Source organism: Ursus arctos, unplaced genomic scaffold, assembly GCF_023065955.2.
Source record: "Ursus arctos isolate Adak ecotype North America unplaced genomic scaffold, UrsArc2.0 scaffold_1, whole genome shotgun sequence".
Classification (NCBI taxonomy): domain Eukaryota; kingdom Metazoa; phylum Chordata; class Mammalia; order Carnivora; family Ursidae; genus Ursus; species Ursus arctos.
In genome coordinates, this window is record NW_026622763.1 from 42,441,096 (window position 1) to 42,466,805 (window position 25,710).

Sequence of the window (25,710 nt, forward strand, 5' to 3'; positions counted from 1 at the left end):
GAAAAGTTTCCTTTTTGATGTTTAGAGATCTGTGAGTGCATGGAGTATTTAGAAACCCCAGAAATTCTTTTTTAGTGGTAACACACAAAATGGTTTGGATACTGAGGCTTGGAGTGTTGACTGATTCGCTTAAGCTTTTTCAACCAGTTAGTTGCCAGGCTTGAATTTGAGTCAGCCTTCAGTTTTACCCATTTTCATATTCTGCAGGTGCAGAAGATACTATATTTAGTCCAACCCTCTTATTTAATCAATAAAGAAAGTAAGGAAAGTACTAGGGCAATAATCTGTCCATGGTTGCAGAGTTACTTAGGGACAGAGATTTCCAATCTCATGCTTTCTCCACTGTAAGAAGCAGTGTGGTGTAGTGGCCAGGAAGCTCAGTAACGCCAGCCTTCCTGGACTTCAATCTCAGCCCTGCCATTTACCAGCTCTGTGGTTTGGGAAAATTCAGTAATTTTATCTGTAATATGGGGGAAAGTATCCACATCATAGGGTTAATGCGAAGATTAAATAACTTAATATAATAAAGCCCTTAGAAAGTAGCTGTCACATAAGTCTTAGGTAGATATATTCATCATTTTTTGATGAAAAGGGCAATAATAATGCTTTCTCTTCCACTCTGTTCCCACTGAGTCTACACTGTAGGATCTGTCATGCTCTATGGTCTCATGTTTGTAACTCCTCTAGACTGTGAGCTTTTAAACGGTAGAGATCTGGGGCGCCTGGGTGGCTCAGTCCGTTAAGCATCCAACTCTTGATCTCAGGACCATGAGATCGAGCCCTGTGTCAGGCTCCATGCTTGAGTCTGCTTCTCTCTCTCCATCTTCCTCTGCCCCTCTCCTGCTCGTGCTCTCTCTCTCTCTCAAAAATAAAATAAAGGGTTGAGATCTTGCTGTAGTCAGGGACTAGCATAGTGTCTGGCATACAAGAGACATTTGATACATATATTTTTAAAGAACGAGTGAACTCTTTTATCTTACAAAATAACAATTGGATAAATATTTCACTGTCTTTGACACTAAAGCAGAATTCATGAAAAATTTTTGAATTATCATGTCGATAGAAAAGATAGTGGAAAACATGTAGAAAGTGTACTATGTATTATTTGGCCAAAGAAACACTTACAGAATCTGGTTAGGGGTATCCCCACTGTAGGACTTCTTATCCTGATGTAATAGTTATCACTTCAGTTGTTTTTTGTCAAGACATAGGATCACATGCTTTCTACTCAGCTTTTCTGAATAAACATGAGGAAGCCTCAATGTGAAGCAGGATTTGTATGCATCATTGGTGACAGAAATACTTCATTTTTGGCTTGACCAGTTTCATTCTTTTACAATTTTCTCACCATAGTACCAACTTTGAGTTTGGATCTGGTGGTCTTTTTTTTTTTTCTTTAACTTAATTAAAAAATTTTTTATTATGTTCAATTAGCCAATATATATATATACTAATTTTTGATGTAGTGTTCAGTGATTCATTAGTTGCATATGACATGGATCTGCTGGTCTTTTTGTTCGGGGGCAAACATTTCATCTGGCCACCTGGACAAATTAGCGATCAATTATAGCATGATACAAAAAGTAAGTGCTTTGGAGACAGATAGCCTGGGTTGCATTTCTTTCTTCTTTTAAGAAAATATTTTATTTATTTATTTATTTATTTATTTATTTGTTTATTTATTTATAGCGTGAGGGTGGGGAGGGCCACAGGGAGGGGGAGAGAGAGAATCTCAAGGAGATGCGGCGTGGAGAGTGGAGCCCCATGTGGGGCTTGATCCCAGGACGGGAGACCATGACCTGAGCTTAAACCAAGAGTCAGACACTCAATCGACTAAGCTACCCAGACACCCCTCCTGGGTTGTATTTCTGATTCTGCTGCTTAATCGCTGTGTGACTTTCAGCAAGTTATTTAACTTCATGTAGCTTCAGCAATCCCATATGTGAAGAGTTCAGTGCATGCATCTCAGGATTAATACGAAGAGTAAATTAAATAATTATATAAAATACTTGGCACAGTATCTGACATGTAGTAAACACTAAATAAATAGTAGGTGTTTTTTTTTTTTAATTTTTATTTTAATTCTAGTTAGTTAACACAGTGTAATATTAGATTCAGGTGTACAATAAAGTGATTCCACACTTCTATACAATGGTAGGTATTTATTTAATGGTGGATGCCATGTTAGTTCATTTGAGACCTATCCTAATATACTACTTTGTGTTGTCTATTAAATAATTATAGATATTTAAACCAATCATTTTTAAGAAAAGGGCTATAGTTAGAGTAACAAAATATGGAAGTAAAATTTGGGATAGATGGTGTCAGACCATCTGTATCAGAATCTCTTGTTAAAAATACAGTCTCCTCGTTCTCAACTCAATTTACTGCATAAGAATCTTTAGAAATGGGACCTAGGAATCAAATAATTTCAGAAGCACCCAAGGAAGGTTATTTTGATGTAAATTGCCTGTGGATAAACTTTAAGAAATATTTTTATACAAGTATGTATTTTCTTGAGAATTGTTAACTGATTTAAATATTTCATTTAAACCAAATGGATGATGCAATAAATGGAAAATTTCTTATTTAATTTGATAGTATCTGAAGTTAATAGGATCTGCATTTCTGGGTAGTATTTCAAGGTCATAAGAAAAGCATTAATTATTTTTAAATAAATTTTATTTTAATTTCAGTGTAGTTAACATACAGTGTTATATTTCAGGTGTACAAAATAGTGATTGAACACTTCCATACAACACCCAGTGCTCATCACGACAAGTGTACTCCTTAATCCCCATCACATATTTCACCCATCCCCCTACCCACCTCCCCTCTGGTAACCATCAGTTTGTTCTCTATAGTTAAGAATCTGTTTCTTGGTTTCCCTCCCTCTTTCTTTTTTTCCTTTGCTTGTTTGTTTTATTTCTTAAATTCCACATATGAGTGAAATCATATGGTATTTGTCTTTCTCTGACTGGCTTATTTTGCTTAGCATTGTACTCTCTAGCTCCATTCATGTTTTTGCAAATGGCAAGATTTCATTCCTCTTTATGGCTTTTCATTCCACATCTTCTTTATCCATTCATCTATCAATGGGCACTTGAGCTGCTTCCATAATTTGGTGTTCTTTCTATTTCTTTCATGTATCTGTCACGGTGTCTTTGGAGTGTCTGATTATTTATTTCTCTTCCAGACTGTGAACTCCTTGGGGTAGGGACTTTGGATTTTCAGTATCTAGCACAATATTGGACCTATAGGAGGTATTTAGTAAATGTCTATTAAATGAATAAATCAATTTTTATTTATCTCTCTTGATTTATAATTTGTTCTTGAGAGGAGGCATTTAATTCCAAAACTTAAATAATTAATTTTCTTACCAGAAATAGAAGAGCAATTTTCAGTTGTTCAGTTTTACCCTATTTTATTAATGTTGAAGTAAGACAATATTTTTTATCTTTTTAAAAAGATTTTATTTATTTGAGGGAGAGAGAGAGCACTCACAGAGGGAGAGGGAGAAGCAGACTCCCTGCTGAGCAGAGAGTCTGACTTGGGGCTTGATCCCAGGACCCCGAGGTCATGACCTGAGCTGAAGGCAGAGGCTTAACCGACTGAGCTACCCAGGCACCCCAATAATATTTTTTATCATAATCAAGTTTTTACCCCTATATTTACTTACCTGCCTTATATTTCTTAAGTTAATCATTGGCATTTAAGGAATGGATGATGCAATAGGAAAGCCAGTTTTGGGGCACTTGGGTGGCTCAGTGGGTTGTGTCTGACTCTTGATCTTGGCTCAGGTCTTGATCTTAGGGTGGTGAGTTTGAGGCCTGTGCTGGGCATGGAGCCTACTTAAAAAAAAAAAAAAAGCCAGTTTTAAGTTTCAGAAGCCTAAACTCCAAGGATACACAGTTCCTAAATAATAACATTGTAAGGAAAGATGAAGAACTAAGCTGTCCATAGCAAAAGATTCTCTGGAATGGAGGAGGGGAAGAATTGGAAAGGAACAAGACCTTTAGTTGCCAGTGTGCACCCTTGAGAAAGAGCTGTGTGTTCTTTGTCCATTTAGTTGAGCTCCAGTTTGGGGGTGGGGGAGAGAAAAAATGATAGATAAATCAGATAATTACATTTAATATTATATATCAATTATACTTCAATGAAATTAATCAATTAATTAAACATACAAATAAATAATTGAGTAGCTTCCAAGTACTAGCAGTTATACAGGAGCAAGCACAACATGAACCCTATACTCAAAGAGGTCATATTTTACAAGAGAAGAAATACAGTATCATTTGACAAGTGCTTAAGTAAAAACATGTACAAAAACCAGAGGGAGACCAGAAGACAAAATGACTAATTTCTAATAGCATTTTTCTCCCCTTTATAATAGAGATCTAAAATCTTCAGGGTATTTCTTTTTGTGGAAATGAAAATCTTATTTTCCTTTACTTGTTATGTAAGCTAGAAGTATATGCATGCCTCAACTTACTACGTCTCCAATTATTAGCCTTTAAGCCCAATGATTACTGTCTTTGTCAAATGATCCTGAATGTATTTCTATTCCTAACCTGAAAATAATCAATATCACACTTATTACGGGGTTAATCTTGTAGCTAAATAATCCTTAACTTGTCCTTATTCTATAACATGTTTTGAAGAATTACAATAAAATAATCATTATTCATGTGTCCCATGTTTCAGGCATACAGCATAATGATTCAACATTTGTATACATTGTAAAATGATCACCACAATAAGCCTAGTTACCAGTTGACACTAACCAAAGTTATAATTCTTTTTCTTGTGGTGGGAAGTTTTAAGGATTTCTTCTTTCAAATTTGCAATACTGTATTATTGACTATAGTCACCATGCTGTACATTACATCCCCATGGCTTATTTATTTTATAATTGGTCCCCTTCACCCATTTACTCCCTGCCTTGCAAATTTATTGAATTGATTTGAATTGGGTTAAGATGCTGTTTTCTAGTACTCAGTCTAGAGAGTAGGTATTTTTTGGGTTATCCTGTATGGGTAAATTGGAGCAAAGTGAAAATCAAGTCTTTGTTTCAGTCTTCAGGATTGGAAAAAACAGTCATGAACTAAGAGAAGTGGGACTTTGGGATCTCTTAAATCTGGACACTTGCCCAGCATTGGAGTGGGCTTCCTAATTACTTATTTCATATATTCCTTTTTTAATAGTTGATTGCTAGAATCATGCCTATCAGGTTGGTGGCCAAGAACATCTGTAAAAATGAGTAACTCTAGTGGTATACAATGAGGTTTTTTATGGTATGCCACATTTGGGAATGGGCATTCTTACCTTTCCTAAATGGTCAAATGTCATCATTTCTTAAGTTGTTAAGAAAGAACAGTTTGGGTATTTCTTGAATTTGTCAAATTCAGCTAAACACTTTTAGATTGATTAATCTATTAATCTACATAAGATACTTTACATTGTTCAGAACATTTGTATAGATCCCAAAGGATAGAAGTACAAAGGAGATAACACAAAAGTAAATTATATAAACAGTTCTCTGACACATTGACGTATGTGAAAAATAGTCATTTAAAAATATTAATCTTGAGTTAATACTATTATTAACAACATAATATTAATGTTCAGAATATATTTCTGATCTTGTTGGCTACCTGAAGTTCAGTTCTTTTATACTAAAAAGGGTCAAAGCAAAGGACTTTCAGATCTAAGCCAGAACCCAATATTACCAGGATAAAAAAGTATTTTCTTGAAGTACTAGCGTTGGCAGTAACCTTTAGAATCCAGTGTCTTCTTCAAATACAATTAGATGTATTAAATAAAATATTAGATGGCCTCTTCTCTAAGATAAACACTATGTTAATGTGCATATCTTAACCCCCAGGGCTTAAAATAGCAAAAGGAGGTAGGAACTGAAAGGACATTGGCTCCATGCTGACTTGCATACTTCGGGGGATTAGTAAAATTTGAGGTCAGCAAGAGTCCCAGGATGCCGGACAGATCTAAGGAAGGAAGCACACCATGGTGGCTGTGTTCCTTTTCTGTTGGCCACTACATAGGCAGCTGGAAAGGAAGGTGGCTCTTCTGTTTAGTGCTTTCTGTAATTCCCCTTTGCATGGTTGGCTTGTGGCCGATTGCTACTTTTATTTCATTCTTCAGAGAGGAAAATTCCACATTCATATTGCTCAGTATGACAGGAAATAGCATCAGTAGCACAGTGCCTCACACATAGTAGGACAGACTGAATGAAAACTGGACTCTTATATCTAATTCCAGTAAAATGTCTGGAACATTCAGTTCCTTGGACACATTCAGTCTTGGTAATACTTAATGTTATGTTTGAAATTATGGCTGTCAAATTGTGCTAATGAAATCTCACTGGGTTTCTAAATAAAACAGGCTAAAGAGTAACTCATTTTTAGTCTAGGATCCAAGGAAACTTAACTATGGTGGAAAGAGCTCTGAACTTGGAGAAATGTAAAAGTTACCTGGGGGTATTTTTCAAAAAGTATATCCCCAGCTACTTCCTTTCTTAGCCTCCACCAAGGACATATCAGAATTTCCAACGTGCACAGTGTGTAGTTGGAAAAAAAAAAAAAAACGCTGCTCAAACAAGTTGGATTTTCTCTCCCTAACCTCTGTTCTTTTCACTTTTTGAGTTTGAAAATGAATGGAGAAGTTGATTTCCAAGGGCCTATCTGTAAAATTCTATGGTTTTGTTACTAAAAATTCCACTCCCTAGTGATGCTTTTCTTTCCAGAAGTTATCTAGTCTGTATTTATCGTCTTCATTGGGACTTGTTTATTATGTGGGAATATTTTCTCAGGATACAGGCCTTAATTCTAAATTCTTAGAGTGTAAGATAGAAGTAGTGGATTAAATGAGGATCACTTTCTTTCTGCACTTTTTTTTTTTTTTTTTGCTAAGCTAACGTTCAATATCTTGGATCAGAGAACTGTAGAGATACAGGCATGCTTGATCTCTACAAGAAGAGTGTCTGCTGTTGAAACTCTGGCTAAGTTCTGTTATATTGGTAGAAATAGTAGCTCTAGCATATAGTGAACACTCAGGAAATAGTTGTTCCAACAAAGTACCTACATGGTTTAATAATATACACTGTAGGAAACTATTGATTGAAAGTAATTTCAGATACTATCTTATTTTTGTTTTGGCTCTTGAAATAAAAAGTCATATTTTGCCTAGCTATATTTGAATTCTCTTTGAACAAATACAAACTGGATGACTTAGGGTTTCCTAATGAGATAGAAATAATCTTTCTAGAGAGTTTATCACTTTTCTTCTAATAAGTCATTTGTGATAATTTACTATGGTCATGTGAGTAGAAAGAGAGCTTTTATTTATCAGTCCATGGTAGAAAGTCAAGTTGGGCCTCAAATTAGCAAATTCCCAGTCAGCATCTTGTTATTTAAGTCCTTGGAATCATCTCTATGTGCTGTGTAGAAAGTTGCTGCTCAAATATATTAATCATTATGGTTTACAAAAAATGTTTTCTTATCATCAAAATAATAGTTTATTATAAAGAATTGTATTGAGAAAGTAAACAGATGAAAGTTATTAATAATTCCACCTATGAAGAATGTTGTGGAAAATTGTGGTGTGTTGCTGAAAATAATTTAATATTCACTCCTGCTGATGAATGCTTTTTAAATCTGGTGAAAATCTTCTTATTTAAGATAAGCTATCTGAATAATTTTTAGTCATACTCATTTAACCCCTCTTCATTTGTAACCTCTGTACTCAGTCTGGGATTCCGTGATACATGGGCTTTATTCCTTAAAATACTCTGGATCTATAATCAATTCTAGGAAATATGTGGTCACTCAACAGCCATTATCAACTTCTTTTCCCTACAAAAGATCTCCTCTGACTCATTTTCTCCCATGGATTAGAGAATCTTGTTCTTCTCTTTTGTTGAGACTTTTAAGGCAAAGGGATACATGCTTAGGCTACTCTTGTCAGATTCGTTGTCTTTTCACAATGCTTTAGTATCTTGATTATTGCTGCTATCAAAATACTTTCCTTACTATTTTTGTTGGGAAATCATAGAAAAATGTATTTTAAAAATTTATTTTATAGTGTGTGACTTACCCAAGTTTCTCATAATTAAAATATTGAAAGTATCTGTCTGCCCCATTTTTATTGAGTCAACAATGACTTGAATGATTTTGTTAATGCAGAGTTCAGTCTCACTAAGGCATATCAATTTTGATGCCATTGTCTCTGTTTTTAAAGACCCCATCTCAGAGCAGGACATCTAGTACACCTCATTAATATCCTCTTGCTTGAATTATGTTTCCCATGGGGTTCTGGGAATGAAGTGAAGTGCCTCAAAGTGTTAAAATCTGGCTGAGCTGGTTGGAGTCCACCTTGGACGAGTATGTATAAGAAGTTAGCATCTTAGGTGAGATTCTTAATGTCCATTAGACTCGCAGCCTTTCAGGCTGTATTTTATACAGTAGCCAGGTGTGGGCAGTGACACAGGGCTTGGGAAATCTCTCTTACCGGCCCAGGGATCCAAGGCATTCAGTGCAAAACCTGGCCAGCAGCCCGAGTGAGTAGGAGCCATGTGACTCTGGTGAGTTGGAGTGTGCAATTGCCTCCTGCTTCAGAGCTACCTGATCCGAATACTAAGCAGAGCGAGTGCCGGGCTGAGTGTAGGACATTGAAGACACTGCAGAGAAAGGTGCTTATTCCAGAGGCATTACAAAACATGGAGATTAAAGACCAGGGAGCTCAAATGGAGCCGCTGCTGCCTACGGTAAGAGACAACCTGCTGTCACAGATTAACCGCGTTTGCTGCAAAACCTGTCAGGCAAGCGGTCGGCTGGCTAGATGCAGTGATCGTACTTTTGGGGTGGTGGATAGCTCCCACGACATATGGACAGGGGTCTCCTCCCATCTCGGGTGACTGAAATGCATAACGCAAAGCACATGATTTTTTTTCCCCCTCTTCTCAATATGGATGCACTACGGTGATGAAATGTCTCATGTTTGCTGCTGTTTGAAGAGATGGCTAGGTTTTAGCAGCAGGGGCAGCTGTGTGTCTCTCTTCCTGCCTGTTTCTGCCTATCTCTGTGTCTCAGGCTGTGCAGTGGTGGCTGAAGACCCTGCGAAGAAGCCCCCCCCCCTTTTTTTATCATATTCCATTCATGATAAATTTCCTCCCTGTGCCTCATCCCTCTGGCAGCGAGGTAAGGGAATCTGCTGCTGTTGCAGCTATAGAGATTCAGTCTGCAGAAACCAGGGGAAAGGAGAACAGGAGGATTTGTGTGTGTGTGTGTGTGTGTGTGTGTGTGTGTGTGTGTGTGTGTGTGTGTATTCTGTCAGTCTCTTAAAAGGAAATGTGTCATGGTTCACATACAAAGAAGGTGTGTGTTTTGTGGGGACAGGCAGACAATTCAGCTTTGAATATCTGAAAGGTTCCTGAATTGTCATTTAGAAAAAGCCTGTTTATTTCTGGGTCTTAAGACACCTCCCTAGATGTAATTCCTGGGTAAGTAGTTGTTTTGCCTATCCTCTCCACAATCTCTCTGGCTGGCTCACAGACTTTGTAGCTCTTCAGGCAACATCTTTCTCAGTCTGGAGCAGCTGATGTTGCTGTGTTCAAAGAAAAAAAGAAAAACAACAACAACAACAACAACAACAGTATTTTCTTGACGCAACAGAGATGCCAAATGTAAGCTTCCAGCCATCTATCAGCACTGTCACAGCTCAGAACAGCAGAAATCTCCTCCCTGCACCAAACCAGGAAGAGGGGCTGTTCTCAGCTCTCTGTTACTCAGGTTGGTGACCCACCTTTCAGACTAGGCACTGGCAGCAGGCTGTCCATTTGCAAGTCCGTTCCTAGGCTTTGAACACATCTTTACATCAAATGATACCTCAGGGGAAGTGGGCAAATTCTGGGCTATTGTATTTTTAGGGCCTTACCTCTCCTGCTGGGCTTAAAATCTGCAAAAGATGCCAGTTTGCATCCGGAATTGGCTGTGGCTACTGAGCATGCTCCGTTCTCCTCAGGACGCTAGATTTTGGCCAGGAGGGAGCAGGAGGATGGGAAGAATGCAGGCATCACCACCACGAATGGAGCCTAAATAAAGAGCAGGGGCAGTGAGGGAAAAAAGGAAGCAAATCAATTATCCCTCCTGCTTAAAAGTAGAGACATTTCCTTATGGATCAAAGTAGAGTTGTTTTATAAACATGAGAGTAGAAGATTTGTCCATCTTCCCAAACTTGAATAGATACATAAATCAGGATTCTGTGGGTACTCAGAATAATGAATGGCAAGAATATCAGAGAACTATCGTTCCTTGAATAAAAGGAAGGAACTATACATAGATATTGAGGGGTGGAGATTTAAGAAAGGTTAAGATACAGGGAAAAAACCCTTTTTAGGGGCAAGGGGTTTGGAAGTTGTCCTAGAAAAACAGGCTGAAGTCAGCTTGATGTGGCATATGAGTCGTCACTTGAAGGGAACACTTAAAGGGTTCGGGACGAAATGAGGATTAACTGGAGGAATTTAAAAGGGGATAACACTACTGAGCTAGATGGGCAATCAGTGTGTGGCTTAAGGGAACAGAGCAAATACAAGTGTGGCTAGAAAAGAAGGTTTATAATCAGTATGACGGAAATTTTTGAAGGGCCAGAGTTTGCATATATGTGGATAAGGGCCAGTACAGAGTAGTTACCTAGTTACATAGCTTAATGGCAAAAGAAGATCATGCTAGCAGTTCATTATATGAAAAATAAACTTGAGAGGCTAAAAAGGATGCTGAATTACTGGCCTACTTTTATATTTATGTAGTATTTTCAGCTTTTCCAATTGCTTTTATGCCCCCCCCTTTTTTTAGTTTTCAAAACAATCATGCTAAGCAAAGCAGATTTTATTATTTTAATTTTAAAAATGAGAAATTGAGGCACAGGGAGTTGAAATAACATGTCTAAGGTCACACAGTATTGAAGCCAGGACTAGAATATAGGTCTTCTAAAACTAGTTCAGAAAAAAAGCACTTTTTTTTTTTTTTAACATTACATTAGTAATCAGGCTTATCATAATCAGATCCTGGACTGGAGTTTTTATACTTGGAAGAGAAAGGAAGAAATAGTTTTGGACTATGTTTTAGAAAATTAATCAGATGACTTTGCAAATAATTATGTAACAGGCAATATGGCATAGTATTTAAAAACAGTCTAGTAGGTCTCAGCACTGCTATTTATATGCTCTGTGATCTCAGGGAAGTGATAAGCCTTAGTTTCTTCAACTGAAAAATGGGAAGAGAATGGTACTTATCTCTTGGGTTTTGTAAGGAGTGAACCAAAGAGTCTATGTGAAGTATCTGTCACTTAGTAAGTTCTCAATAAAAGTTAGCTGCTAATGGAGAGAAAAGGAAGAAAAAGATTCTTTTTAAGCCTCCAAAGTTTACCTTCATGTAGTGTATATGAAGTACATTTTAAGGGTATGAGTGGAGGAGGTCCTGACATGTTTCCTTTTTTCCCTCAGTCCCCCATAGGAAGCTTTAAAGATAATTTTCTTTTGCGGGGCGAGGCACCTTTGCATTTTATAGGCCCTTGTCACTCTAAGGGTTAGGATGTTCCGCTCTTCTAGGCCCAGAATACAGTCTGGCCTTGATAGCACCTGAAGCTATGGATCAAGCTGAGTTCAGAGATTCCTTCATTTATTAACAGCCTATTATTGGCCAAACATATTCTTGGGGCTGAGAGTACAGCACTGAACAAGATGGACAAAAGCCCTGTCCACATGGACCTCACAATCCAGCTAGTCTAGAGATAGAGCTTAATTTAACTTGTTGAGAAAAACTGTTTTTTCCTCAAATATTTAATCATTGCTATAAGCTGTTTGACATGGGTGGATATGGTGACTATATGTCAGTCATGATGGTGATATCACTTTAGTAAAGATAGAATTAATCTTTTGAAAGTATGAAGCCGGAAATTTAGGATATTGCATAGGACTTCAAGTTTTTCATTGACATTCAGAGTTGAGTTTGCTTCTAGGAATAACCCGACAATCTTTAAATTACTAGACCATGGAAGAGACTTCTAGGAGAATATTTTTATAACAAATATTTTTATCTCATGACATTTAATTTTGGGTGATATTGTAGTGGTTCCATGTTGGATCCCTTCTAAAATTCTGCTGTCCTAAAAGGAACTTATTTTAAGTTGAACTTGCTTATAAAACTGCCCTGAGGTATGGAACTAGAGTAAAGACCATTTTTTAAAGGTAATTTGTTGGTATAGAATAGATGGTGGAATATAGCACATTTTAAAATGTTAATTATAGATTTCCAAATGTCCTAGTTTATTGCTTTATTTGTGAAAAAAAGTTATGGAAAATCTTCTATATTATTAAATTAGGGAAAAGGAAATGGGACTAAAATGTCAAAGTAACAAAAAGAATACATAAGTTGGTTAAGTAATATTGGTTTTTTTATTTTACTTAAATTGTAATTTAGATTACAATACTAATTTAAAGAAAACTACTCTCATGGTAATACATAGGAAGCAAGATGCGGTATAAGAAATCAATTCTCCTTTTCCCCTTATAACTTGAATTATTACTCTACAATGGTGAGTATGGAAATAAACATATGTATAAGATGCTAATGTTGCTAAATGAGTGGTAGAGTCTAAAGCCTACAAGTATTAAGTTTATGCTAAAAATATTGAGGTCAGATGAGGAAGTGAGATAGTTTTTGATGGAGAATTAGAAAATATTGGCACAAGGGTCTGGAACTCAAATAGAGTCAGTAAGCACGACCAAAAAAAAAAAAAAAAATCACATTTCCAAGGTATCATTTCTTTCTAACCTTGGGAGGATGGTTGCTTCAGAAGTCTAAACTAGGCATAGACAGACTACAGTGCATTGCAAGTTGCTTCACGTGAATGGGGAAATGTGGGTGCCACTCTCAGCACTTCTGTGTAGAGAAACTCTGCCCCTCCCTTCTCACACCTCATAGGATACATGACACTTAATCATTTGGCTTTCTGTGAGGATACCACTTTCAATCTATATAGTAATATTAGTTAAGTTTTATTTATTTTCAGATAAAATAAATGTAAATTAAAGTTCTAATATATTGTCTCACTTAAAAGAATTGTTTCAGATACTCCTTGGGGTATGTTGCTCTTATTTAGAAAAAGGGAATAACTAGTATTAAATGCAACTATTTTATGGAATCATAAATGTTTTGGTCAGAAAAGGACTATAGAGCTCAGTTACGTATTTTGGACTAACTCCTTAATTTACCCGTGGTGAAACTGGACACCAAAGAGGTAAGAAGATGTATTTAAGGGCATTCTGCTTATACTAGTTAATGGCAGAGCTTGGCCTAGAATCCAAATTTCTTGATTTTTTCCACCTTTGTATAGTCCCTCTTCTATTTTTAAAAAATATTTAATTTATTTATTTGACAGAGAGGGAAAGAGAGAGCACAAGTAGGCAGAGCAGCAGGCAGAGGGAGAGGGAGAAGCAGACTCACCCTGGGTTCATGACCTGAGCTGAAGGCAGGTGCTTAACCAACTGAGCCATCCAGGCGTCCCTGTATAGTCCCTCTTCCAGCATAGAGTAAATATCTGAGTGCCAGATTAAAATGATGATGGTAATTAGACAATCTTTATGAAGTAATAATAGGTATTGTCTTAGGCTCACACTAAGCACAGACATCTCTAGTCTTCATGAGGATCCTGAGAAGTTGCTAATGTTATCCAGAAAATTGAGTAAGTTACCCAGGTTCACATAGCTAATAAGTACTGAGCTAGGATTTGAAAATATTGCATCTACTTAAAAAGTGACTCTCTTCTTTTTAATTAGAGCCAATGAAAAAATAAAAGGAATACCATTATAAAATGTGCTTTCTCATCTACCTCTTCAAAAGTGAAAGTACTATGATATAAGATGTTATAAAACGTAAGGTACCACAGGCCACATAATGCTTGAGTCCATTTATTTGAAAACTTCAGAATAAGCAAATCCTTAGGGACTAGATTAGTGGTTGCCAGGGCCTGGGACAAAATTGGGGAGTGATTGCTAACATCTATTTGGTTTCTTTTTTGAGTGATGGAAATATTTTGGAGTTACATAGTGGTGATGTTTGTATAACATTGTGAATTATACTGTGAAATTATATACTGCAAAATGTCGAATTTTACCTAAAAAATATTGCAAAAAATGTAAGTTATTGTTTAATCATTATTATAAGAGGGAAGAAGTTGAGGATCTAAACAATTCTTATATAAGTCATATTTATATAGATGAAGAAAAGGGCAAGTGGAATATTCATGAAAATTTATAATGCGCACATACATATATGCATGCACGTGCACACATGCACACACACCCTAGATAGTCTCTACCATAAAATTTATTCTTTTTGTCAAGACAATGTTGGGGTTGGTCAGGGTTTCAGTGAACTATTTGCAGACCTAGAGGTCTTTTGGAATATATCTTCAAAGCTAAGTTAAGAGAGTATGTAGCATATCCTACGTACGAGAGAGGAAGAGAACTATTTAACTTGGGTCAAATTATTGTGTTTTTTTTTTCTCCAAATCATTTTTCTGAACTTTCTCTTGATATACTTTAAATTTGAACATAAGGAACATCAAAACAACTACATTTCTAGGAAAATACCTTTTTTTCCCATTATACCTCCCTTTCTGTTACCAACATTTTTTTAAGGCCATTGTTAGTTTAGCCTCATGTAGTATTATGTTACTATAGACTATAAGTCAAACTCCAAGGAAAGCATCGATTCATTATCAATCATTTTATAGTGATTTTCAAAGTATGTTTCTCCTAAGCTCTTATGTTGCTTAAGGAGATTTTTTTACATATCGTAGTAAATGCATATACTATATACATATACATAATTTATTTATCTAAAATTTCCCCATTGTAAATGTACAATTCAATGATTGTCAGTAAATTTACAGAGCTGAGTAATCATCACTGCAATCCATTTTAGAACATTTCATTGTCCCAAAAAGCTTTCTCCAGCCCACATGTAGTTCACATCCACTTCTTACCCTAGGCAATAATTAATCTACATTTTGCTAATTTGCTTTTTGTCTCTGTAGATTTGCCCTTTCTGGACATTTAACATAAGTGGAATTGTACAATAGGCAGTATTTTGCATCTGGCTATTTTCACTTAAGTGAACCATTCTTGACGTCCATTCATGTTGTAGCATGTATCAGAAGTCTGTTCCTTTTTATTGCTGAAAAGTATTACATTGTATGGATGACATTTTGTTTATTGAGAGTTGGGTCATTTGTATGGTTTCTAACTTTAAGCTATTATAAATGATGCTGCTATAAATTTTCATGTGTATATCTCCGTGTGGACATATATTTACATTTTTCTTGGGTGGAGTCCTATGAGTGGAATTACTGGATCATATAATGAGTTTATGTATAATGTTTAGAGAAATTGCAAGACTCTTTTTCAATTAGGTTGTGCCATTTTACATGTACCAGCTGTACCATCATATAAGGGTTTTGGTTTCTCCACATTTTTGCCCACACTTGATATTGTCTGTCTTTTTGACTGGTCATTTTAATGAGTGCGAAGTGGTATGCTGTCGTGATTTTTTTTTTTTAAAGATTTTATTTATTTATATGACAGAGAGAGAGACAGCCAGCGAGAGAGGGAACACAAGCAGGGGGAGTGGGAGAGGAAGAAGCAGGCTCATAGCGGAGGAGCCCGATGTGGGGCTCGATCCCAGAACTGTGGGATCACGCCCTGAGCCGAAGGCAGACGCTTAACGACTGAGCCACCCAGGCGCCCCTGCTGTTGTGATTTTGATTTGCATTTTCATCATGAGTAATTGTCTTAGTCCATTTTGGTTACTGTAACAAAATACCATAGACTAGGTGGTTTATTAACTATAAAAATTTATTTTGCACAGTTCTGGAGGCTAGGAAATCCAAGATCAAAGAGCAGCAGGTTTGGTATCTGGTGAGAGCCCATTCCTGTTTTATAGATGGCCATCTTTCAGCAGTGTTCTCACATGGCAGAAGGGGAGGGGAGCTCCCTGGGACCTCTTTCATAAAAGACCTGCCTGAAGTTCCTACCTTCTAATACCGTGAATTTGAGGGCTTGGTTCCAATATATGAATTTTGGGGAAACACAAACATTCAGTCTATAGCACTAATGATGTTGAATATCTTTTTATGTGCTTATTAGCCATTTATATATCTTTTTTGATGAAATGTCTATTAAAATATTTTGTTCATTTTCAAATTGGTTATTTGATATCTTCTTGACTTACAGGAGTTTTCTTTTATATATAAATATCTGTATATATATTGGATACAACTTCCTTGTCTGAAATATGATTTGCAAATATTTTCTCACTGTCTGGCCTTGTCTTAACTTTCTTAATGGTGACTTTTGGAATACAAAAGTTTTTAATTTTGACAAAGTGCAATTTATCATTTTTTTTCTTTTACAGATTGCGCTTTTGGTATTGAATTTAAGAACTCTGCCTAAACTAGGCTCACAAAGATTTTTATTGTATGTTTTTTTCTAGGAGTTTTATAGTTTCAGTTCTTATGTGTAGATCAATGATCTGTTTTGAGTTAATTTTTTTGTGTATGGTGTGAAGTTAGAGTCTAAATTCTTTGCATATATATATCCAGTTACCCAAGCACCATTTGTGGAAAAGGCCACCTTTTTTCATTGAATTTTCTTGCCAGCTTTTTTGAAAGTAACTATCAATAGAAGGTCATTTTTTCTGGGCTCTGAGTTCTGTTCTGTTTATCTATGTGCATTTCCTTACCCTAATACCACATTGTCTTGATTATTGAGGTTTCATAGTGAAATTTGAAATGGAGTAGTGATTAAGTTCTTCATCTTTGTTCTTCTTTTTCTAGATTGTTTGGGTTATTTTAGATTCTTTGCATTTCCATATGAATTTTAGGATCTACTTATTGATTTCTACAAAAAACCTGCAAAGATTTTGATAGGGATTGTTTTAAATTTACAACTCAATTTGGAATAATTGCCATCTTGGCAATGTTGAGTCTTCCAAAACACATATATGTATTTAGATCTTTAATTTCTTATGGCAATGTTTTGTAGTTTTAATTTTTTTAGTGAGGACTTCTATGTACTATATCAAGGATGACAGAAAAATTTCTGGATGCCATTTACATACAAGTTCCTATATTAAGCGTAGGCCATTTCCAAATAGTTCCGGACTCCAGATGTTTTCCAAGAGAATGGAAATAGTAATTAATCTATGGGATTGAGTGGGATAGAGTGATAATGTATTATAGCCAAGAAATTTATGGTTTTGACTTAATGATAAAGCTCTTACATCAGTATCAAGACTTGATTATTTTTCATGAAAATTACGCTCAGGGATCTAATAAGCAGTTTATTTTAAGAAGAATTTTCCCTATTGCATATTGAATGTGTTAGGTTGCTGGAGTGCCTCCAACATTTATTTGTACCTATGCTTTTTCTTGCTTATCCTGAGAAACAAAATTATTTAGAGAAGGTGACTGCTCCCTAAAGACTTTATTTTGATTAATGGGTCTTCGATATCAAAGATGATAACCTAGTCACATTCCAGAAAGCAAGTGCCATAAAAAGTAGTTAGGTATATAACAACTACCAGATGGAATCAAAACAGCTCTGCTGATGAAGCACATTTCATTATTGTTAGATTCACTCTGTTCCTTTCATAAGTACAGAGGTGATTGTTCTGCTGATATTTAAGCTGCTCTTGGAATAAACCTATCCAAACTCTTCTGATTTGCTCAGAGACAAGATTGTGGTTAAAAAATGGAAAAACATGTAGACATCAAGACATAGACCTAATGTATAATTTAATTTGTTACTTAAGTGGACAACATGTACTCCGTGTTTTATTAATGAATAATGTTAGGATATAAATGCCTGCCAAAAAATCTGGTATTATATAACTTTACAAAGCACTTCCAGGAGATATTTCTTTTTCCTCCTAAACAAAGGGATTGTTACTGAAACTTTAAACTCAAGAAGCACCTGCATCAGAATCATTAGGAGGGTTCATGAAAAATGCAAGTTCTGGGCCTTACTCAAACTTGAAAACTTGAATATCGAGGAGGTGGTGCCAATAAACAAGAAATATAAAAACTCCCTGGGTGATTCTTGTGTACACTAAAGTTTGAGAATATTTACCTTAAAAAATTAACTGAAAACTTATAGTATGTCTGAATTGTTTTAGCTGTGGGAATCCTAGAAGACTAAATCTTGCAAAAAAAAAAATACAGAGAGCTATTTTTTATAGATCATAATGTATTACAAAATTGCTTACTGCTCATTTTACTCATTTAGCATTTGTTACATATTACATATCACTTTGCAATTTATATGTGTATATAAAATTACTTTTACTCATATATAAATACACATACATATAACTTGTTTCCTTAATTAGAGTTCTAGATTCTTAAAAGCAGAGTCTATTTCACATAATTTTGTGCTACTCTCTAACAGAGCCAAGTGCAAGCAAGTCCTTCTTAAACATATCATGGGTAATATATTAAGCAGCAGCCCTAGTAGACATCAGTTGTCAAGAGCTTAAACTTTGGAGTCAGACCATTCTAACTGTTCCAATTAAGTGTGTATGCCAGCTTTGGCAAGTTTCCCAGCTGTTCAAAGCCTCATTTTTCTTACCTATAAAATAGGAATAATAACAATAATAATATCTACCTCACAGGCTCATGAAAATCAATGAATTATGTACGTATAATGTACATACTTATGTATATACATTTACATATGAGTTATACTGTTTGGAGTAATTATTCAAAAATGATAGCTATCATTGGTATGACTACTGGAGTATTATTCTCCTTTGATTGAAAATAATTGCACTGAAGATTTTTATACCCAATATGCATAGTTAATTCAATAACGAATTATTGATTTAATAATGCTTAGTCAATAACTTGATTTATCCATTTGACAGTAGTAAGATGCAAGCCAATAATATAATCTGGTGTAAGTATAATAAAATACATTTTTCCTAATTCTAAATTTTAACACTTATTCTTTAGAGTAGGTTAGAAAACATAGAAAAGCAAATATAAAAGAAAACATTCATTTTGTTATTTTTTAGCTTCTTATTTTGAGATAAATTTTGCATTTACACAATAATTGCAAAAATAGTGCAGAGTTCCCATATATCTTTCATTCACTTTGCCATAATATTAACATCTTATATAACTATAGTTAATAATCAAAAGGAAATGAACGTTAGTACAATTCTATTAAATAAACCACAATATTTGTTAGGATATCAAAGGACCAATGTCATTTTTCTGTTCCAGGATCCCATTTTGTGTTCAGGTGTCATGTCTCTTTTATCATCTCAATTTGTGAGTTATTCAGTTTTCCCCTATCTTTCATAACCTTGACACTCTTGAAGTGTACAGGGCTTTTTTTTTTTTTTTGGTAGATTATCTCTCCATTTGTGTTTGTGAGGGTCTCATTATGAGATTGGGGTCATGCATTTATTGTCAAGAATACCACTGAAGCAGGGCGTATGGGTAGTTCAGTTGGTTAAGCGACTGCTTTCAGCTCAGGTCATGATCCCAGGGCCTTGGGATCGAGCCCCACATTGGGCTACTTGCTCAGTGGGAAGCCTGCTTCTTCCTCTCCCTCTGCCCCTCCTCCAGCTTGTGTTCTCTCACTTGCTCATTCTCTGTCTCTCGAATAAATAGATTAAAAACCTTAAAAAAAAAGAAAGAGAATACGACTGAAGCTATGTTTCCTTCTCAATGAGTTATATCAGGGGGATAGATGATGTTATTTTGGAGGATGTTAACCTTGATTATGGAGGTCTCTGCTGGGTTTTTGACTGTAAAATTAAAAACTCCCTTTGTAATAATGAATATCTTGGGGGAGATACTTGAAGACCATTGCAAATGTCCTATTTTTTCCTCAACCTTTTGCCCACAAATTTTAGCATTCATCAGTGACTATTTCCTGCTTATTATTTATTTATTATGGTGGCATTTGCCTATTGGTGATTTCCTGTTTCATTCTATTTGCATTCAGAAATTAGGATTTTTCTGTAGCGAGGAGCTGTCACTTATCCTCCATTTATTCATTTAATAGCTCATTTCAGAATGGACTCAGAGCTACTTATTTTATTCTATGGGCCATATTCTAACATTCTCACTTCCAATTTTGTTGCTCAAATGTTTTCGTCTTTGGACATTAGGAGCTCCTTCAACTGGCTCTCATCCTTTCAACATGCTCTTATTCTTTTTTGAGCGCTTCCTTAATGTCTGGCACTAAGATTTTCCTGGGTCATCTTGTATTTTCTCTGCCTCAGCCCTGGAATCGGTCATTTCTTCAAGGAGCTAGTAGGCTAATTTTTGAGTCTGTGTATAAATATTGCCAAAATTCCTTCCAGAAATATTATATAACCAGTTTCTATTTCCACTAAAAGCCTCACAGGTATTTTTAAAACATTGAAAATTGGCAACATTTTGCTAACACTTTCTTTTGTATTCCATTTCCAACTTTACTATAGGTAGTGTTTCTCTATGAAGTTGTTTTTTTTTTTTTTTTTTTTTTTTTTAAATCACAGTTCGGAAGGCTGTTGAACTATTTGGAAAACTCTTTGGTTTGTTCACCTTACTCAAATTATTACCGAAATGCTGCTTATAGTTACTAGCTTATCTTTTTTTTATACAGGGCTCTTTTGTACAGTGAAGGTATGAAACTCTAGCCCATCATTACAGATCCATACTAGATACCATTTTGGCCATGAAAATTTTTAGTCATCTTTGAATAATGAAATCGTTCCCCTGCTTCTTCAAAACCACAGACATTCTTTAAAAGAAAGGTTTTTTTAAAGAATGAAGTTCAGAGAGGTGCAATTCACAAGGTGTTTCAGTGTCTTGTCCTGTTTCTCAGCCTTACTGATTATTAGTTTATGATAGACACTCAGGTTTTATTTGTTGCATTAAGATGATTCTTATGTACAGCGCTTTCATCTTTATCACTCCTTATGAAGAGACTGTCATTCTTATTTGAACTATCCAGGACTTCTCATGTCACCAAAACCATGTTGAAGAAGTATCTGAGGATCCTGATGACAAACTTGACAGAAGTAAAATTCTTAGACCCTCCTATGTGTTGTTACTTAAATAACATGATGATTTGGACTGTGCTCATAACTCTCTGATTTAGTAATTCTTTTTATCTTTATGTGGCTTGAAAAATACAATTAATTGTTAAGAGCTGAGATTAAGGTTATTCTACTTTAATTCGAATAATTTAGTAAACAGTTGTACACCAGTAATTGTTTTACATTTGTCTTGGCATTGTAAGCTATACTCTCTATTTAGTCTTTAACATAAATGGTTATCGTAAGAGCTAAACAACAACAAGTCTTGAAGATGTGCTCTCTTAGCTTGATATCAGAAACTGTTAGATACTAGTGCCAGTTTAATAAAGGAGATGGAATTTCCAGTGCAGACCATTTCTGTAACATAGGGTAGTATAATATTTTATCAAATCTTTATGAGGACAAAAATGCAGAAATGATGAACTTAATATCAGTGCTGTCCATTTAAAAGATCAGTGATGATTTCTCATAATTCAGGAAATTCTAACTATGGTATATCCATTTAAAACATGCTGAATCAACCATGAGCCCAGCTTTGAAAAGATCAGCCTTTCACAAAATTATTTCAAGTAGCTGATAATTTCACTTATTCCCTTTCATGATTTAAAAATATTATTCCATTTCTTTTTACATACTTAAACTTCCTTATATTTCTTCGGCTAGGAATACTGAATTATATGGCTTTCTCATCTAAACAGATTTCTCCCATCTTTAGAAATGGTTGCATGATCTGGCACAGGTTAAAAAAGGGCTTATATCTTTGATTCCCTAAGATAGTGATATAGCTCATTGCAAAGTATATAGTTAGCTCAGTAGCTCTCTTGATTTCAAATAGGTCAAATCCTTTAGAATGACTTCTACTACCTAACTTTCATGGTTACATTGAAACTTTTGACATTAGAATCAATTTTTCTTGGAAAAATATACTTTCCTGGTGTTTCTCTTGGTTCTGAAAATATCTTGAAAAGGGAAAGAAAAGGCTTCAAAAGTTTATTGAATTACAGATTATTCCATAAAATAATAATTTGGTAATTATGTTTCAATAATTTATAAACACGTATTTATATTTATCTCAAAAAGTACCTGCATATTTAGAAAGCAAGAAGCAAGAGTGCTTCACAAAATGCAATTGAACTTTAATACAAATATTAATATGTGAACGGTTCATATATTTTAATTAATCTAAAATTTTAATTGATTCAGTTACATTAATTGCCTTTATGGCAGCCTTCCTATTAGATGCGAATGGAGGAGGTAAACAAGTAGCTTTTCTGTCTTTTAAGAAATGCAGCAAAAATTCCACCTACATAAGAAGGTACTGTAAAACGTGCCAATCATGGACTTAAGAGACATTTTGCACTGTTTTGATAATAATGTCTTTGTGCAGATGATCCATGAAAAAGGGAGAATAAGACCAGTACAAATAAATAAGACTCAAAGATAATTCAGATTATCTTTTTAAGTAAATAGTTTCACTATGCTGTGGCCTTTTATGAGATGGTCAGCCAGTTGTGGCCACAAAAAGAGACACAGGAGAGGCGGAGGAAAACAAAAACTTCCATCCTTAGCAACCATTCTTCAAAGACAAAACAAACACACACACTAAACAAATAAAATTTATTAAAGATTTGGGGGGCTTTTCGGACTACAATTTGAAATGACAATGAGGTTACAATAAGATAAGGACAGATGGATCTTAATCCATCTAACGTTTCACAAAAGTGATTAGGCATGAGAGAGTTAGAGACCATTTGATTTTCAGAAGTAATAATTGAATACTTAGAAACAATTGAGGAGGACATTATGTATATACTTAGAAACAATTGAGGAGGACATTATGCTAAGTGAAATAAGCCAGACACAGAAAGACAAATACTGCATGATCTCACATATATGTGGAATCTAAAGTAGTCAAACACACAGAAGCAGAGAATAGAAGAGTGGTTGCTAGGGGATGGGGAGAAGAGGAAATGGGGAGGTGTGGGTCAAAGGTACAAAGTTTTAGTTTTGCAGAATAACATGGGAGAGGCTCAGAAAAGCTATGTTACACCGGCAAGTCTCTGGAGAGGGATTTGCTACGTGCTATGCAGAGGAAGGGAAGCGCTAGCTTTTGGTCATATTGACAGAGGACAGGAGCAAGGAAAAGTTCAGACCAGAACCTTTATACGGAAAGACAAGGCAAGGCAAGGCAGGGTAAACAGTTTGGAATTGTCGAGTTTAAATAATTCTGGTGGGCTTTGGGCTGTAGAGGTGGTCTCTGGTTGCCTGGTACTTGGCCCTGGGATGGTTTAGGGCAGAATTATTGATTTGGTTGTGTGAGTTAGATGAGGAGGAAGTTGGTGGTATAGATTTGGGATTGGTTGGTTTGTATATGAAAAGTATATTTGTAGGCAAGTTGTTAGTTATCTTTGGGATTTAGCTAGCCTCGAAAGGACTAGTCTCTCCCTGGGTCTGTAAGGCCCCAAATGCCAGATCATCAGTAATATCGAAAATAGGAAAATAAAGTTACTATATGTGGCCCTGTGATGAATGGATGCCAAGTAGACAAAACTAGAATCCACAAAAACACAGAACAAAGGGATATCCTATATTAATCTATAAATTCTCTTTCAGAAGGAAATGGAGAAAGAGTACCTGTCAGGCTAAGTGTGACCATCCCACTTTATCTACATCCATGTATAGGAAGGAGTTTGGCAATTCCCAGTAACTTTTTCTCTCTTAGTTTTATATGCTCCCATGAAACTATGGGCTTTGATGGAAATTTTATTAAAAATTGCAGATATACCTGTACTATTTTTTTTATAACACGCAACTTGTGATAATATTTGACTATAGCTAACATATATGTATAAACAAAACTTAAGAAAGAGAATATGTATAGGGAAAACAACATATAGTTCTGATTAGCCTCCCCCTGATTTTTCCCCCCAGCCTTTCACAAGTAGATTGGTGATTATTTTATGTTGTTCTGACTTTCTAATCACATATTCCTTTCTGATAAGCCACTGCAGTGGTTTTATGTTATATGAATACAGATAGAAGAGTTCACCTTTGATTATTTTGGATAAAGCCTGCACAAGAAAACAGTGTATTGTTTGGACTTGGCTATATTTTCAAGAAGTTAAGATTTTAGAAAATGTAGTATTCTCAAAGAATTTAGTTTTGGCTGAACATTCAAATTGAAAACCAAGTAAGGGGATTTTACATAAATCTGAGAGACAGTCAAAATAAAGAGCAATGAACATTTATCAAATGCAGAGAATGTGTTTGGAAACTTTTTAAATCTTACTCATTTTTGTTCACCTGAATTATATATAAAACACCCTTTAATAGTAGGAAGCATTTACCTTTGGAAGAGGGAAAGGAAATAGCCTAAGGAAAAGGTGATAATACAATTCAATAGAGAGAACTTCTATTAATGTATGTGACTGTTCTGTGAATTGAATCAAGCTTTTTAAAAAGTTCAACAGAAGCTTAAATTTCCACTGAATATAAGAGTTAACTATATGCAAAATTTAGCTATTGCCCAAAATTTTATAAAACTTCTAGTTTTATAAACTCATTTCTAGTGCTAGTGGCTTTTTTTGGAAAGTCCATGTAATTTCTATGATCTGTTTATAATGTGGCTAAGCAGATAAATTGATTAAATTTCCATTAGAGTTAAGTTCAGAATCAGCTAGCAATGCATTTTATAATTAGTTGGGCATGAGTCTGTCTCCCACACTAGACTGTGTCTGAATCATGTCTGTATCCCTAGTGCCTGATATATGACCTGGCTTATAGTAGAGGTACTCCATAAAAGGTGTGTTGAGTTAAAAAAAAAAAAGTATGGATTTTGACTGCATGGTAATGGCTTATCATGAAAATTTAGAGTACTCTCTGTTTAGACCCCTTGGCTTAATCCCATTAAACACTAGCTACATTTCTTTGTGATGTTCTTTGGTTTTAGCAGTTAGATTTAATAATTCCTTTAAGCCAGATTGACTCTTAGGGTGCAAAAATTAAAAAAAAAAAGCAAAAATTTCTCTTTTACTTGTTTTTATCAGTGTGAATTTTGCATCAAAAATATATGAGAAATATATTGATGTTGTGAAGCAGAAAACATTAGGCTAAATTAATAGTTTTCTCATTATAATTCCAGGTAATGTGGAAGTCTCTGTATACACATGAGAGCTCAAATTCATACTTTTACAAACCATTAACTGATTTGAAAGTTCTATGTGGGAATCAGAAGAGATTGGAAGATATGTTTTCAAATGTCTAAATAAGTAAATATATATTTTGTAATCAGCACTGCTGATAATGCTGCAAAATTTTAGCTAGCAAATGCTTTCTCCCTTGTAATTTAAATTAGTTCCATCAAAATCAAACATAAGCAATACCACAGATATTTTTATCTTTAATATATTGACAGAAGCTTATGGAAAGCCTAGCTACTATGATAAAAAAAACATTTTACATTTGTTGAAATTCTTCCTTTTGCCCAGTTTTTTTTTTTTTTTAAAGATTTTATTTATTTATTCGACAGAGATAGAGACAGCCA

The 25,710-nt window shown here is 35.1% G+C and overlaps 1 protein-coding gene across 1 annotated transcript in view; it reads left to right on the forward strand.

Annotated features, from left to right (window-relative positions):
• The first annotated feature begins 8,670 nt into the window (after positions 1–8,670).
• SLC4A10 (solute carrier family 4 member 10) overlaps positions 8,671–25,710 on the forward strand; it is a 287,806-nt gene continuing 270,766 nt past the window's right edge. The window contains exon 1 of the mRNA XM_057318172.1: positions 8,671–8,779. Within this exon, the coding sequence (XP_057174155.1) occupies positions 8,732–8,779 (48 nt within the window). The 5' untranslated portion in view covers positions 8,671–8,731. The remainder of the gene's footprint in view (positions 8,780–25,710) is intronic.